General features: G+C 37.8%; 1 protein-coding gene across 8 annotated transcripts in view; it reads right to left on the bottom strand.

Annotated features, from left to right (window-relative positions):
- The window catches only part of ZPBP (zona pellucida binding protein), a 105,834-nt gene that overhangs the window by 80,234 nt on the left and 8,051 nt on the right, over positions 1–17,549 (bottom strand). For 6 of the 8 annotated variants that reach the window (XR_012375953.1, XR_012375952.1, XR_012375954.1 and 3 more), the window contains 2 exons: positions 12,966–13,091; positions 4,379–4,528 (listed from right to left, as the gene is read on the bottom strand). Coding sequence is in view for 5 of the 8 variants with exons in the window: in XM_025853119.2 (XP_025708904.1) it covers positions 4,379–4,528; positions 12,966–13,091 (276 nt within the window). In the remaining 3 variants the exon portion in view is untranslated. The remainder of the gene's footprint in view (positions 1–4,378; positions 4,529–12,965; positions 13,092–17,549) is intronic. The other 2 variants (XM_025853121.2, XM_025853122.2) reach the window with 1 other exon arrangement.

Raw genomic sequence — 17,549 nt, 5'->3', positions numbered from 1 at the left:
TAATGCAAAAAGATATGTGCACCCCCATGTTCAATGCAGCACTACTTACAACAGCCAAGATAAGGAAGCGGTGCCCACTGACGGTTGAATTGGCTAATAAAATCTTGGGATTTGAGTGTATGTGCGCATGCATGTGCGCATAAATGTGGCAACATGGATGGACTCTGAAGGCATTATACCAAGTGAAATAAATCAGAGAAAGACAAATACTGTATGATTTCTCTTATATGTATCTTTAAAAAAAGAAAGGAAAGAAAAGCTCACAGATACAGAGAACAAACTGGTGGTTGCCCCAGGCAGGTAGTGAAGGGTAGAAAAAAATAGATGAGGGCGTCAAGAGGTTAAAAAAATTAAAAATTAAAAAAATATACTCTGGATCCCCTCCCTTCGGAAAAAAAAGAAAAAAAAATCTCAAGACACTGAAAAGATATAGACTAGAATGTTCGCAAATAACGTAACCTACAAAGTAGGTTATTTTTTTAATGTATTTTTTAAAAAAAGTATGTATTTTTTAAAAAAAACTCAAAACACCAGTAACATATCAAACAAAGCAATTAGAAAATGGGCAAAAGATATCAACAGACATTTCACCAAAGAGGGTGTAGAGATGGTAAATACGCTCATAAATTATGTTCAACGTCCATAGACATTAGATAAACACTAATGAAAACCACAATGAAATATCACTTCACACCCATTAAAATGGTTAAGATCAAAGATAACGACAACACCAAATACTGGAGAGGACATAGAGAAGCTGCTGGTCAGAATGTAAACTGGCACAGCCACTGTGGCAAAGAATTTGCCAATTTCTTGTAAAACTAGTATGTAACTACCACACTTTGGGCATTTATCCCACAGATATAAAAACCTGTTCAAAAAACTATACACACAAGGTTCATAGCAACTTTATATGTTATAGCCCCAAGCCTGAAACAATCCACACACTTCAGTGTGTGAGGGGTTAAACAGATGTGGCACATCTGTACTGTGAAATACAGCTCAGAATAAAGAGAATGAATGAGAAATGCACACAACAATGTAGATGAATTTCCAGAGAATTAAGTCAAATGAAAAAAGCCAATCCCATGAAATTATATACTATATTCCTGTACTTATATCTGGGTGGTTAAGCATCTGCCTTTGGCTCAGATCATGATCCCAGTGTGCTGGGATGGAGCCCTGCATCGGGCTCCCTGCTCAGTGGGGAGTCTGCTTCTCCCTCCCCCTCTGCCCCTCCACCGCGGCTTGTGCTCTCTCTCTCTCTACTGCTCACTCTCTCTGTCTCTCAAATAAATAAATAAAACCTTTAAAAAAGAAAAAAAGAAAAGACAACCCAAAGTATACTTCTGTTGCTGGTGTTGCTATGTATCTTAACTGCAGCAGTGGATACAGGAGAACATACCTGTGATCAAACTTAAGAAAATTACACACACACACACACACACACACACACACACACACACAAAGGAATACTATAAAATTGGAGGAATCTGATTAAGATTGGTGTACTACATAAACTTAGCATCTTGGCCTGATTATGTACTATATGTTCACAAGATGTCACTATGGGGGAAAGTTGGGTAAAGTATACATGGGATCTCTGGATTGTATTTTGCAACTATACATGAATCTACAATTACCTTGAAATAAAAAGTTTAATTAAAAAAACACAGGCCATGGGTGGCTCAGTTGGTTAAGTGTCCGACTCTTGATTTTGGCTCAGGTCATGATCTCAGGGTCATGAGATCGAGCCCCACGTCAGGCTCCATGCTCAGCTTGGAGTCTGCTTGAGATTCTCTCTCTCTCTCTCTGCCCCTCCCCCCACTTGCCATAAATAAATAAATAAATAAACAATAAAATCTTTTAATAAAAAAATAAAAAAAACCAGGCCAACCAAATAAATATAGGCAATCTTTTTTTATTTTCTACATATTAAGGAAAGATCTCAGAAAAAAATTAAACCGAAAAAAATCACAACTCAAAAACAGGTGGTAAATCTCACCATAACAACAATACTTGAAACTTCTGGAGCATAAACAACATCATAGTGAGAGAGGCAGAAGCTAAGGTTTGGTATGCAGACTGGTAAGACCCTATAAATTACTGAGAAAAAGGCAAACCAACCAAAAGGAAAATGGCATCAAAATTGAAAAGGCAATGTAATCTACTAGGTAACAAAAACACTTTTAAATGCTCAAATTTACTAATTAAGGACGGGCATATTAAAGGAATGAGTCACCACACATCCATGATCTTGCCATATTTAAATCTGATAGTAATTCTGGGTGTTATGTTATTTTTGATACTTTCTAAAATTTTAAACATTTCATATATAAAGATATAATGTAATTATAAGTGAATTCAGTTCTTCTAATTCAGGGAAGCTTGCTCAGCACAAGCCAAACAGAAACCAACAAAAAAATATCTTATAAAAGATGAAGTTTTCATATAGTATGGCAGGGATATAAATTGGTCCATTCTTTGTAGGGAAACTGGCAGAATCTATCAAAAATAACACTGCATATTCTGTAGAAGATTCTACCTTATAGAACTCTTCTTACAGAAATACTAACAATTTAATTTCCATTAATACAAAAATACGTGTGTATCTTGTGGTGAGCATGGCATAAAGTTTAAAGTCGTTGAATCACTATGTTGTACAGCTGAAACTAATGTAACATTGTGTCAGCTATACTAAAAAATAATAATAAAAATGCCATTTATATACCAAATGTATATACTAAAGCGCTTATATTTAAAAAGATAAAAAGGGATCTGATTGGCTTTTGTGCCTGTATAACATAAGTTAACTTTAAAGTAAGAACACCAACTCTGGGATCAGAATTGCTAGGCTCACATCTGGTCCGCCCGTATTCTCACAGCGTGGCCCTGACCGAGTCACTTAACCCCTCTGTGCCTCGGTGTTTGTACAGACAGAACAGAGCAGTATGTACTGCACAGTGTGCTGTGGGCATTAAATACACTGCATACAGATACAGCACTTCTGACTATGCCTTGCAGAAGCACTAGGTGCGTTTTATGGTTATCAGAATTACGTGTAAAAACACAGATTAGCTGTGCTCATCATTACTGGGCCCAGCATTCATTCTGGGCGTGGCTACAGTTGTCAGCCGATGTGACTACACCCCCTCAGAGGTGATATTCAGTACACACAAGACCTATTAAATACCAAGATGGAGAGAACTACTGAACAAAAGTGAAGCGTGACCGATTCAGAAGATTAAACAAATTTTTGCCTAAGAAAGTTAATATAATTTCTCATAAAAAAAAAATTATGTCTTTCTTTGGATATATGGGATAGTGTTTTTTCAGTGACCAAAAATTATCAGAAAACCACTAATAATTCTGCCATTTGTTCTGTAAGTCAGCTGTGACAAGGATGGTACATCAGTTTCCTATTGCTACTGTAACAAATCATCATAAATGTAGTGGCATAAAATGGCACAAATTTATCATCCTGCCATTTTGGAAATCAGAAGTCCAAAGTGAATCTTACAAGGCTAGAATCAGGGAGCATTCCTTCTGGAAGCTCCAGGGGAAGCTCCATGTCTGCCATCTTCAGCTTCTAGAGGCCTCCTGCACTTCCTGGCTTTATGGCCCCTCCTCCACCCTCAAAGAAAACCACTGAGACCTCTCCTTCCACCATAACGTGTCCTTTATCTGCTGCTGACCCTTGCGCCTCCTCTTTATAGGGACCCTTTTGATTGTCCTGGGCCTACTCCGCTTCCTTAGGATAATCTCCTCTTGTCGAGATCCTTACCTTCTTGATATGTGCAGAGTCCCTTCTGCCATTGTGAGGTAGCACATTCACAGGTGCTGGAGATCAGACAGGTGCATGGGGGAGGGCCCCTACCCTCTCTGCCGCACGGGGCCGCCCCAGTGAGACGGAACTTACAAGCCACCTTTGCTCAGGCTGTTCTTCTGGCCACTCCATTATCCACCCAGGTCTCCCAATCTCAAACTTCCAGAGATCAAATTGCTTTTAGAAAAGGATTTTACAGTGGCATTTCATGCTCCTGTCTGGGGGGAGGGCGGTGTGCCATCAAGCATGAAACTCAGAATTTAAAAGCAGTACAGGCTATAATACTGTAATAATTTGAAAATACGATTTCCATAACCCCCATTTTCATTCATCAGCTTAAAATTATGTGTTCCTGTCAACTTGCCCTTAAAAAAACAAGACCTGCCCTCACCACTAACACTTTACAGAGTACTTTGTAAAACACAGGCAAGCAGGAATTTTTCTTTAATTAGAAGACTAAAAATGACAAAGTGCCTTTAAGACAAACCTAAAGATATTAAAATATTTGAAAACATTGAGAAATGTTAAAATACAACTATGTGTACTTCTTACCATATATAACATATTTTAGTTGAAGATTTTTAACAATTTCTTCCACAGTCGGTTTATACTCCAGGAAACATGTGTACACTCCACTCATGCCCTCCTCAAAGTTCTGGAATATAAGACTTCCTGTAGATGTTACTTGTGCAGTGCTGTTCTCTAATAAAGGAGTAAGATACAGTATTTAGTTGCTTAAATGACATGACACTGAGATAAAATGACAAAGTATTTTCTAAACAGAGCTAAACCACCAAAATTTACCTACAGAACCACTGAAAGGAGCTGGGGGCATCACCAGTCATTGCGTCAACTGTTGATAGCAGGTGCCAGGATGACCTTCTTAGTGTCTGATTTTTACTAACCAGAGTCACCAACTGTGTGGATGCCTAAGCAGTAAGAGACTAACAATTACATGTACTTAATGCCCTCCTGATCTCTTTGCATTAATGTGGGCACTACCAGATATTCACAGATGTATGAAAACAGTAGATATCTGCATACACTATAAAGTAATTATGTATACATGTATTTTATGGATAAGCTATGCCTTCCATAAGCTTACAAACTACAAACTACATGCGAAAGGGAGGAATGCACCCAGAACAAAGGCTAACCCAGGATACTCACTAACAACTAGGTACTTCTAGTCATTACACATGAGAGCAGGCAAACGCTGGGTTACAACCTTAAAGGCTGCTCAAGAAAGAAAACAGTAGATCACTGGACCTGTCCAAAGTCACACAAGCACAGAACTGCAGGTTGAGAGTTAGGACCATATGTAAAAGCCCTTTTGACTTCCACGTGCTTCATTACTTCAGTATCACCCTGGGAGAAAGCGATGCTATGTAATGGGAGAGAGTGTGGTGTCCAGGCTTCAGACATGGGTTTTAGACATGCCTTTCTTTCTCATGAACTGTGTAAACCTCAGGTAATCCCTTAATCCTTCCGAAGTCCAGTTCCTTGCTTCTCCCCCTCCCACTCCCCGTTTGTGTTCCCTCTCTCACTGTGTCTCTATCGAATAAATGAAGATCCTTAAAAAAAAAAAAAGAATTCCCATTTCCATATCCTGGATGAAGCTGAAAAAAGGGTTATAAATTCAGACTATGTTTATACTGCAATCCCTATTTCTTCATGAATATTTTTTGATGAAAGATTACATATTTATCATAACATGTCTCTTTTCTAAAACAGATTAACAAGTTTTCAAGTGTTTGCTATGTATTTCAGCAGAGACAAGCACTTGATAGTAAATATGGTAAAAGGTGTCCATATAAGTCAGTCAAAGAAGAGATATGTCGGGGCGCCTGGGTAGCTCAGTCGTTAAGCGTCTGCCTTCAACTCAGGTCATGATCCCAGGGTCCTGGGATCGAGCCCCAGATTAGACTCCCTGCTCCACGGGAAGCCTGCTTCTCCCTCTCCCACTCCCCCTGCTTGTGTTCCCTCTCTCACTGTCTCTCTCTCTGTCAAATAAATAAATAAAATCTTTTAAAAAAATAATAAAAAGAAAAGAAGAAGAGATATGCCATACGATTTCACTCATACGTGGAATTTAAGAAACAAATGAGTATAGGGGAGGGGGAGGGAAGGAGAGGGAGGGAGGGAGGGAGGGAGAGGGAGGGAGAGGGAGAGAGAGAGAGAGAGAGAGAGAGAGAGAGAGAGAGAGGGAGAGAGGGAGGCAGACCAAGAAAGAGATTCTTAACTCTACAGAACAAACTGATGGTCACCAGCAGGGAGGTAGGTGGGGAGATGGATGAAATGGGTGAGGAATTAAGGAGTGCACTTGTGATGAGCACTGGGTGTCGTATGGAAGTGTTGAATCACTAAATTGTACACCTGAAACTAATACTACACTGTATGTTAACTAATTGGAATTTAAATAAAAACTTAAAAAAAATAATGAAGAGTTAATACCTATTCTTCTCAACCTATAAAGAAAAAAAAAGTGCCCACAGAATTTAAATACCATGTCGTCAATGAGGCTATATGCATTCTTGGCAATAATTTGTAATGAAATTTTCCCAATCCAGAAGTATCAGTTAATAAGTGCATTAATACATACTTGAATGCCTACTACAATGCTAAATATTAGGAGAGCCAGAAAAACAAGTAGCATATGATACATAATAAAACACCCTCTCACTTTCTTATTTTTAAAATATTAAAAGTGGCACACCTGAAAAGATACCCAGAGGATTTCACAGCCAAGAGAAAAAGCCATTCTATAACACCACTTAAAAAATGACTTTTAAGTAACTAAGTTTGAATGGAAATTTCAAGATGCCGAGGGATATTACTGTAACAACTCATACAACAGCAGATAGTCAATGAATTAGTACTTCTTTCTCTACAACTTAGCTTGATCATCTAAAAATTCAGAGTTGGACTGGATTGCCAGAAGTCCATGTCTTAGAGTTCTAAAATTACATGGCAAAATTTAAGTACAATTTCATTACAACTTATTATTTTTAAAAATAGGCTTACACTTTTGGTTTCTGCTCAGATATGGAAGTTGACTATGAGAACATCAATCCCACTATTACAATAAGGAAAAAGACAAACTGTCAATTAACAACTCTTCTTGAGCCTATCAAAAGATCACGGTGGGAAGGCAACCAACAAACCTGAAATCTGGGGACAGTGACCTATAAATAGAACAAGGACCCAAGCATTTAAGAACACTCAGCTAAAAGTCTGCAGTGAATTGCTAAAAGCCAAGTGTCAACCAGTGTGAACATGTGAAGCTTTTGAGGAACACAAATATTAGGGTGGGAGAAGGTGGGGGTATTATACCCTCTTACAGGCTCTACCTTCAGCAACAACTGAGTGATCAAATGGAAGGTGAGGGGAATCTTGAGCAAGACTCCCATTGGGTTCTGGCTAGAGGAGAGGCCCCAGCAACCCTTTCAAAAATCTACCCACACACCCCTTTCCCCCACTTTCTGGCAAGGAACAATGCTTTAATCTAGAGGGAGAGAAGGAACAAAAATAGTCACCTGGGGCACTGTGGAAACTTGGTACCACCAGGGAAGGAAACGGGAAGGGAAAAAAAAGAGCCTCATTCTTGAGGAAGAGTTAGGAAGAAGTACTAGGCCAACACTAAAGCTGGAGAAGGGGTTGGAGCATTTGTGAGGGCCATCCCCCCACCACAAGACCCAGGGATGCCATACTTGCCAAAAACTAAGCTTAACCAAACATCAGAGACTGTCCCTCTGCCTCAACTACCCATCAGTAATAAGAATCTAGTAAAAATGCAGTGCAATCAAATTAGAAGAACTGCAAGAGATTCTTTCCAGATAATTTTTTTTTTTTAAAGGGGAAACCAAAGCCAAGGAAAAATTAGACATTGGGGAAAAATAACTTCTCATGAATCAGCCTATACCCAAAACTATCTTTAAAGTTATCTGAAGCTTTCAATAACCACTACAACCACCAATATTAAACCCAGACAAATTCTTGACTAGATTAACACAAACTTGTAATACTAAAGACAAAATATTATTTAAAAATATATATTTTATTTATTTGAGAGAGAGAGAGTGTATGCGAGAGAGAGAGAGAGAATACATGAGCAGGGGCAGAAGGAGAGGAGAAGCAGACTCCCCTGCTGAGCAGGGAGCCTGATGCAGGGCTCGATCCCAGGACCCTGGGATGACCTGAGCCGAAGGCAGACACTTAACTGATTGAGCCACCCAGGCGCCCTGACATAACACTATTTTTAAAAAGGTGTTGATTTCAAAACATAAAAATACTTACTATCTACTGTCTTATTCAAGATGTCCAACTTTAACATAAAATTCGAAGGCATGTAGAAAAGAAGTGGCACATTTCCAAAATACCAAACAATATACAGAGGCAGACTCTTAAATGACAAAGATATCACAAATATTAGACAGTTAATTTAAAATAACAGTGACAGGGGCGACTGGGTGGCTCAGTCGTTAAGCGTCTGCCTTCGGCTCGGGTCATGGTCCCGGGGTCGAGCCCCGCATGGGGCTCCCTGCTCAGCAGGAAGCCTGCTTCTCCCTCTCCCACTCCCCCTGCTTGTGTTCCTTCTCTTGCTGTCACTCTCTGTCAAATAAAATCTTTAAAAAATAAAATAACAATGACAAATGTACCAAAAAATTTAATGGAAAACATAGATAATATGCAAGACCAGATAGGAGAGATTTCAGCAGAGACTGAAGCTGTAAGAAAGAATTAAATGAAAATGCTAGAACTAATAGCAAAACAAAATGAACAACACCACACACACACACACAAAACCCCCAATAACCCAGACGAAGTATTCCTTCTATGGGCTTGTAAAAAGCTTGACAGCTAAGGAAAAAAATCAATGAACCTGAAGACAGGTCAAAAGAAACTACCCAACCTGAATCACAAAGAGAAAAAAAATAAAACACCCGCCACCACCACCACCAAGAAGAAAGAATCCAAGAGCTGTGGAACAATATCATGTAGTGTTAAATCTGTGTGACAGGAATCTCCGGAGAGGAGAGGCAGCATGGGGCAGAACAAATACTTGGAGACATCATGGCTAAGAATTTTCAAAAATTAACGGCAAATACCAAACTAAATGTTCAAGAAGCTTAGAGAACACTAAGCAGAATAAATATAAAAAACAAAAAAAAGGTATATAATCACTGAAAATGAAAGGCAAAGAAAAAATCTTCAAGTCCGTTAGAAAAATTGACAAAATGTCTACAGAGGGTCTGGGGTAAGATTACAGCAGACTTCCCATTAGAAAACAGGCAAAAAGAACACAGAAGGGCATCTTTAGAATGCTGAAAGAAAAAACCTGTCAATCCAGAATTCACAACCAGCACAAGATAAGCAAACTTAACCCAAATCACACAGAAGAAAGAAAATAATAAAAACAAAAACAGAGACCAATGAAATTGAAAACAAAAAATAAGAGAAAAATCAAACCAAGAGCTGGTCCTTTGAAAAGACTGATAAAATTGTTAAACCTGTATCCAGAGAGACCAAAATGAAGGGAAAAGATACAGCCAATATCAAGCAGAGAGGGGCACATCATCCAGATCCTGAATATATTAAAGAAAGTATCACAACTACTTCATGCTCACAAAGTCAACAAGTTGAAAGAAGACTCTAAATTGGACAAATTCTTTTTTTTTTAAGAATTTATTTTTTTTTTAAGATTTTAATTTATTTGACAGAGAGACACAGCGAGAGAGGGAACACAAGCAGGGGGAGCAGCAGAGGGAGAGGGAGAAGCAGGCTTCCCGCGGAGCAGGGAGCCCAACGCGGGGCTCGATCCCAGGACCCCGGGACCATGTCCTGAGCCGAAGGCAGACGCTTAACTGACAGAGCCACCCAGGCTGCCCCTAAATTGGACAAATTCTTTAAAAGATACAAAATACAAAAACTCACAAAATGGTGAGAAAGGAAAATCCTATTCCTATCTCATTTAGGTTATACCTGTGAACTCTGAAGCCAGACTTCAAGGCACATGATTTCAGCTAAGTACCTTCTTCTCTCAATGCCTCTGTTTTTTCACATATAAAATGGAGGAAATGACTGTACTTGCTGAAGAAGGCTGTCCAAAAAAATTAAATAACTAGTATGTGTATGTGTGGGTGTATTTAGGTACAGGACAAATACAAAAAGAAAAACTAGGGAATAATACTGTAAAAGGTCAGGACACTGCTTACCTAACAGGGATTTGGGGAGAGAAGAATAGCATTTTTAAGCAACTTACTAAGAGGTGCAACAGTCTTGGTAATGGTAGATCTTGACTTGTAGGTTCTAGGATGTTTGTTTTATTGTGTGTCATAACTTGCATGTATCTTATATACATTTGTATATATGAATGGCTTCATTCCATAAAAAAATAGTAAGGCAGAATAAAGTATAATCTATGATCTCATTAAAAATAAGAGTGTAGTTACAGGGTAAAATTCAACAGATATACGTATACGTGTTTATATATGTTCAGAAAAGTGGGAAAGTCCACACACCAGAACGAGTTAAGTCATCAGAATGGAAGAAGGGCTGGGGTAAGAGGTATAGGTCTTTGTGCAAAAAATGCATTACATTTGTAAATAAAAAAAATACTGAAGGAGGGGCGCCTGGTGGCTCAGCCAGTTGAGCGTCCAAATCTTGATTTTGGCTCAGGTCATGATCTCAGGGTCATGGGATTGAGCCCTCTGGTCAGGCTACATGCTGAGCATGGAGCCTGCTTGGGATTCTCTCTCTCTCCCCATGCCCTCTGCCTCTCCCCTGCCCATGTGCTCTCTCTTTAAAATAAAGAGAGAGAGAAAGAAATCGAGGGGGGGGGAGTGGGGGCTGAGAGAGAAGGTGGGGAAAGGGAAGGAGAAAGAGACCAAATCTAAGATTGGTCCCTATATTTTACAACTCATCTAAACAAGCTGAGTATTTCTCTCCAGGAGAATGTGCAAGTAATTACATAATCACATGATTTCTTTTGTTCAATTTTAGGGAAACTAACTTTGGAATATTCATAAAAAGATAACTGAGTACAGTGCAGTTTAATCTAGATTCCAAAGAGATTCTCCACTTTTTAAGCTGTAGGAAAATTAGACAACATTTCCAGTTCTTTCTGAAATCATAATGATAGTACAACAAATGAGCTTTAAAACTGGTAGACAGTGAATTATGGTGCGATCATGTACTGCAAACTAAATGTGATCATGATGTCAGAATACCAGAATTTCCTGAGAATAGTGTTTATAAATAAAAAAAACATGGTATTAATATGATTTTATTATAACTACATTTCTGAACATCTTATCTTCCATTATGACAGTGAATACAATAAATTATTGCTCCTAGTTGAAGGTTTCAAAATTCAATCATAGACTATATTTTGCAAGATAAACTACAAGACTGGCATGGCATCTTAGAGAAGAAAATGTTCCAGATTTCAATCTCCAAATCAAAGGAGTAACATTTGTTACAATAGAACAATACTTAGATGCTTCTGTTTTTGAACTTACAGGGTTTTAACCACCAAATGTAAACATATTTAACATACATGTTTGCATGACATATGTGCTACTATTATAGAGCAGTAAAAATAAAATCCAATTACATTTTCAGTACTGCATGTTTTTATTCCTGGCCCATTTCATGGATTTATATTAAGTGCACAATCTCTTAGGATCTCTGCTAATTCCCTCCTCCTGCATTACTACAGTCAGGCAGAGATACTAAGTTTGATCTTTGCATTTCCCACAAAGCGTAGCGCAATGGCACCCACCAGGTGGGTCACTCACTAATTAAGGGCTGAGTAATTCACTCTGAAGAACCACCTCACCCAAAGAGAGGAGTACCTCTTTAAACCTTAAGCTACTTTAGAATCAGCATAAATATTATAGAAATATACAGCTGAGATCATTCAAGTATATAAAAATGTGAATTAACATATTACAAAATAAGTCTATTTCCAATGACTATTTCCTCAGCAAGTGTGGATATGAATATACTGCTTTGCCACAACCAACATAACAAAATAAACGTGTAGGTTTTTGTCCACAGGCACTCTCTCAAAATACCAATAGGATTTAAAAAAGGAAGGAAGGAAGGAAAGAAGGAAGGAAATGTGGTGAATAGAGCAATAAAGAAAACTTCCTCAGAAAGGATGTAAAAATAATTAGGTGTTTCACTGAACAGATCTTCAGGATGAACATTCATTAAGTTGGGTATTTATCAAGGCTGAAAACAAGAACAGATAAGCTAATTTATATTTTTTAAACTACACTGCAAAAGCAAATCAGCTTTTAACAAAATAAAAATTAGAATAAAATTAAGATATACATTTCAAAACAACAAAAGAAGCTGAATAGAGAAAATGATCACATCAGTCATACCAACAGTAATCTCTATGTGGAAAAAAGTATCTTCCTGACAGTAAGATCTTGTTTTCTCAAAAATTTGTTGAAAACTGTAAGGTTACCATTCAGATGGGTTTCAAGTCTACCTTCTCCTCTGGATGAACACCTGAGTACTAAGTTCCCTCTTTTGTAAGCACAGCATCAGTAATATATTAATACAAAATCACTGTCAAACCATGAAGCATATTTAAAAGCGTGTTCTTAATACTAAAACACTCAATGTTAGTCTTTTTTTCCTTAATGGATAATAATATTTAATTCAAGTATAATCCACATTGGTATGGATTTTAGTCAGAAAAAAATATAAGACCAAAAAATGTAAAACTCTAACTACTAATAAAGTCTCAAGTTGTCCCAAAGTGGGGCTGCAGAAAAACAAACAAAACCCTATTTGTGCATCTGTAGCTCGAAGGGTTCATTTGTATTTTTAACAAAAACCAGAATTATATCTGCTTCTTCATACACACTTGACTAAGACAAGTGTGACTGAGGTAACCGAAATGACTTTATGAAGTTTTAAAAAAAAAAGTCACATTTTTGTGGAATATAGCTGCCTAGAGAACTTTACACACACTGTGAGAGTCTCACTCCAAAGGGAAATCAAAGGGGAAAAAAAAAACTTGAGAAAACAGATACATATATAAGAGATACGAATATTCTCTTTGTTCTGCATATATTTCAGATATATTAATGTAATTATGATAACTGCAACAAAAGCCTACCTGAAATAATTTTTCCTCTTGGCCCATGCCATTGGAATGATGGATCTATCATTTCCAAATTTCGCAGTCGTGGCGTTACACATAACACATGTGGACTCTTTTGATGCAGCATAACATATACTTTCACTGAAAATACAATATTAAAATGTTCCAATAATATTTTATATTCTTTCATGCTCTTTAATGCCTCACATTTTTGTAGTTCGGGCTGCATGTTTCATAACTTTTCTTTGGGTTATTGCAATTACTTGATGAAAACTAAATTTCTTTGCAATCCATGTAATAACTAACACTCAAAAATATATACATGTATTTTATTTGGGGGTGGGTGTGTGTGTGTGTGTGTGTCTCAATCTGAAAATAATGCACTGGTCTTTTATGAAGAGTTCACTATACTAACTTATTCTCAGAACATTATTTTAATTACAAAGAATTAAGACAATTATAAATTACTGAGACTTTATCTTAGTTTTTCAAAGATACCAAACCCAAAAGGAATCAATAGAATTGTTTAGAGAAATAATAGATTATTCACAATGATGTGACACAAAGTATAGAACTTAAAAATTATGTAATTAAAAAGTCAATAAATACATGCTATGATTTTAATTATTAAGCATTTTTCCCACTTTGCTTTATTTTTTTGAACATTTATTTATTTATTTGTGAGAGAGAGCATGAGTCAGGGGAGGGACAGAGGGAGAGGTAGAAGCAGACACCCTGCTGAGCAGGGAGCCCCTGATGGGGTCTGATCCCAGAGTCCTGGGATCATGACCTAAGCCAAAGGCAGACACCTTCTGAGCCACCCAGGTAGCCCCCCCTCCCACTTTGCTTCAAAATTTAAAGAATACTGATCATTAAACAAGCAAAAATAGTATTCTTTAGGAGATACAAAAGGAATGCAGTAAAGATTCAATAACCTTGAATTTACTGATAAGTAAGCCTTCAGAAAAGGTTCTGGTAACTCCTCAGTAATTGCTTGCTGACCCCTCACTGATTCACCAAATACAGAGAATTTTTGTGATCCAGTAAAATAAAAATTGTACTTGAAAATCGAAATTTTTCTGAAGTTTAAAGAGACTGTCTCTCAAGTTTCACCATATAGCTTGCCGTTTACTGAATGTAGCTTTTAGACAGATACTCTTTCATAGGTTAAGAAAGTCCCCCTGTATTCTTGGTTATTTGTTTTTATCATTAACGGGTATTGAATTTTAACAAATTTTTTTCCTATACTGAATGAGGTGATCATTTTTTTTTTCTTGAATATTTTAATGGAATGTTTGATAATAGTACTGCTTTTCTAGAACTGCTTTCCTGGAATAATTCTAACTGATCATGCTCTTTTATTTAAATACTGCTAAATTCAGGGGGTGCCTGGGTGGCTCAGTCAGTTAAGTGGTCTCAGCTCAGATCATGATCTCATGGGTCATGAGATCAAGCCCCACATGGGGCTTCCACTCAGCGGGGAGTCTGCTTGAGATTCTCTCCCTCTGCCTTTCCCCCCTCAGATGCACTCTCTCCCCCTCTGTTTCTCAAATAAATAAATCTTTTTTAAAAAATAAACAAATAGGGAGACGAACCATGAGAGACGATGGACTCTGAAAAACAAACTGAGGGTTCTAGAGGGGAGGGGGGTGGGGGGATGGGTTAGCCTGGTGATGGGTATTAAAGAGGGCACGTTCTGCGTGGAGCACTGGGTGTTATGCACAAACAATGAATCACGGAACACTATATCAAAAACTAATGATGTAATATATGGTGATTAACATAACAATAAAAAATTTAAAAAAATAAAAAATAAACAAATAAATAAATACAGTTGGATGCAATTTGCAAACATTATTCCTGGGATAGTTGTACCTATATTCAGAAATACAATTGTGTATAATTTTTATACCATCTTTGTCCTTTTCCAATTTCAGTATCAAAGTTATTTAGAATTTAGTATTATTAAGGAAGGTATCTAAAGTTGTAATAGCCACATAAAATGAACTGGGCAGATTTTCTTCTATAAATTTTCTCTGAAAGAATAAGGAAAGTGTTCTTTGTCCTTGGAAAACCGTTTAGCCTGGTACTTTTTTTTTTTTTAGCAATGGGGAAAAAGGTGGAAAACAAATTTTTGATTATCGATCAGGAAAACGTAATTCTTAGTCTAACAAGTAACTTAAGTCTGCTTTAGAAATTCATATTTTATTACAGTTGTTCATTTAAAGTTTATTAGCATAAAATTATTCGAAGTATTAAGTTGTAATTTATAAAGTTCAGCATACTTTTATTGACTCGTAACATTTTTTTGTGCTTCCGTTACTCATGAAACATTTGTCAAAAGCTCATCTACCAACCGGTCCAAAGACAGCTTTTGGTTCCATTAAACCTACTGTTCTCTGATCTCTTTCATTAATTCCTCCTTTTATTTCTTTCCTACTCGCTTCAGTTAATTTCCACTTCTTTTTTCTAACTTCTTGGATACGTGTTTATTTTATACAGTTGTCACTACTCAGCCTGACTTACTGGCTCTTCTGGCATGATCTGTCTTTTACATATCTCCTTACACCTCTTCTGACACTATTTGCCCTCGGAATGCCAAACTACTCAGACTGCTCTAAGGAGCACACTGAACCATTCTTCCATGGTTTTACTCAGGGAGGTATCAAAATGCCTTCTCATCTGTGGAAACTCAGCACAGGTATATCCTTCCTGCTCTGCCCTTCCTCTAGCCTCCACTAACCTCTGCACATATTTAAATCAAAGAAAATATAACTGAACCCAGAAGTTTCCTAATACAAGATCAACATACAGAAGTAAATAATGCCCCTGTACATCAATAATAATGCATTAAATCATGTAATAAAAAAGAAGATAACATTTAGGAGACAATAAACAGAAGTTAATTGATAATCAAACAAGGCCACTGTGGGGAATATGCTCAAACTCCAGCAAAAGATATACACAGACCATAATGCCATAATCATGGGAGTGTACACTATAATTTTTAAAAAATGCCAATTTATCCTCATGTTGATGTATACAATTAATACAGTTAAAAGTAAACTCCCAGAACAGTCTTTTTTTTTTTTTTGTAGTTCATGTTTATTTATTTATTTATTTTTAGTGACGTATACTCGGTAACGTCACATCAGTTTCAGGTGCACAACATAGTGATCCGACCAGTCTCTACGCTACGCGGTGCTCAGTACAAGTGTAGCTCCCATCCATCACCATCCAGTGCTGGTACAATACCACTAAATATATTCCCTGTGCTGTGCCTTTCATCCCCATGAATAATTCATCCCATAACTGGAAGCTCATATCTACTACTCCCCTTCACCCATTTTGCTCATTCCCCCCACTGTCCTCCCCTTTGGCACCTATCAGTTTGTTCTCTGTATTTACCATGGGTCTATTTTATAATTTAGGCTTAAAGGTTGTAGTTTGAAAACAAAAGCTGTGATATCAGTGAAAATGGCAGAGTAAGGAACTCTAAAAATTATCTCCCTCATAAAGGTAATGCAAAAACTGGCGGAAATGGTCAGGATCAACATTTTCAGAACTCTGGAAATTAATCAAAGACTTGCAGCAACCCGTGAAAAACTTATTCAAGAAAAACAACTGAATCTTGGCATGATGGGCTGAATTACGCCTCTCCCCAAATGCATCTATTTGAGCCCTAATCCCCATACCTCAGAATGTGAACATATTTGGACACAGAGTCTTTACAAAAGTAATCAACTTAAGATGAGTAATTAGGGTGAGCCCAAATCCAATAACTGGCGTCTTATGAAAGGGGAAAATCTGGACACATACAAATACAGAGGGTGCGTGATGTGAAGAAACATAGGATGACGATGGCCACCCATGAGCCAAGGAAGGAGAACTGGAACAGACCCTTCTTCCCTCACAGCCCTCAGGCAGAATCAACTCTGCCTCCATGATTGAACTTCTGGCCTCCAGAATTGGGAGACAATAAATTTTGTTGTTTAACCCACTCAGTCTCTGGTAATTTGTTACAAGGGCCTGGTGGGCTCTAGCACTGTTAAGTTTCCCCACTCCCATCTCCCTCTTCCCCCCTCCCCCAGTCTGCCTTAGCTCTGATAACCACCATGCCAATCAATGTAAGAACCAGCAGGCTGGCAGCCACTAGAGGGGCAGACAGGGTTGGAGGGACTTCAATGCCTCCTTCCCAGAGAACTGTCATTATTTGACTTCTCTGGCCCTCTCCAAGAAGATACCACTAACAAGGCTGTCTTCACTTGATCTAACTCAGAGCACAACCACTGTACAAAACCTTTTCCCAAAGATTATTTTTCAAAAACAATTAGAGGCTTTCATTTAACTTTGTAAATGCCGATGCAGCAGGTAACACTTGGGGTAAACAGGCTAAACAAAATGCTTAAGAGGAAAAGCTGGGAACACAAGTCCATAGGAGATTTGAAAAGTTCTAACACATTCCTGGGAAAATAGAAGGCCACGTGCATGCATAGGGTGGGGCAAGACTGAGCTCGCTTAGTCAAGACAGAACTTAAGTTCTTACCTCTGGCTGAAACTGATGCTCTGCAGAGCAGACAGTGAAGGATAAAGTCATCA

The sequence above is a fragment of the Callorhinus ursinus genome, unplaced genomic scaffold, assembly GCF_003265705.2.
Source record: "Callorhinus ursinus isolate GAN/ISIS: 27379988/994484 unplaced genomic scaffold, GSC_fseal_2.0 scaffold60, whole genome shotgun sequence".
Taxonomy (NCBI): Eukaryota; Metazoa; Chordata; class Mammalia; order Carnivora; family Otariidae; genus Callorhinus; species Callorhinus ursinus.
This window is presented reverse-complemented; position numbering and strand designations above follow the sequence as displayed.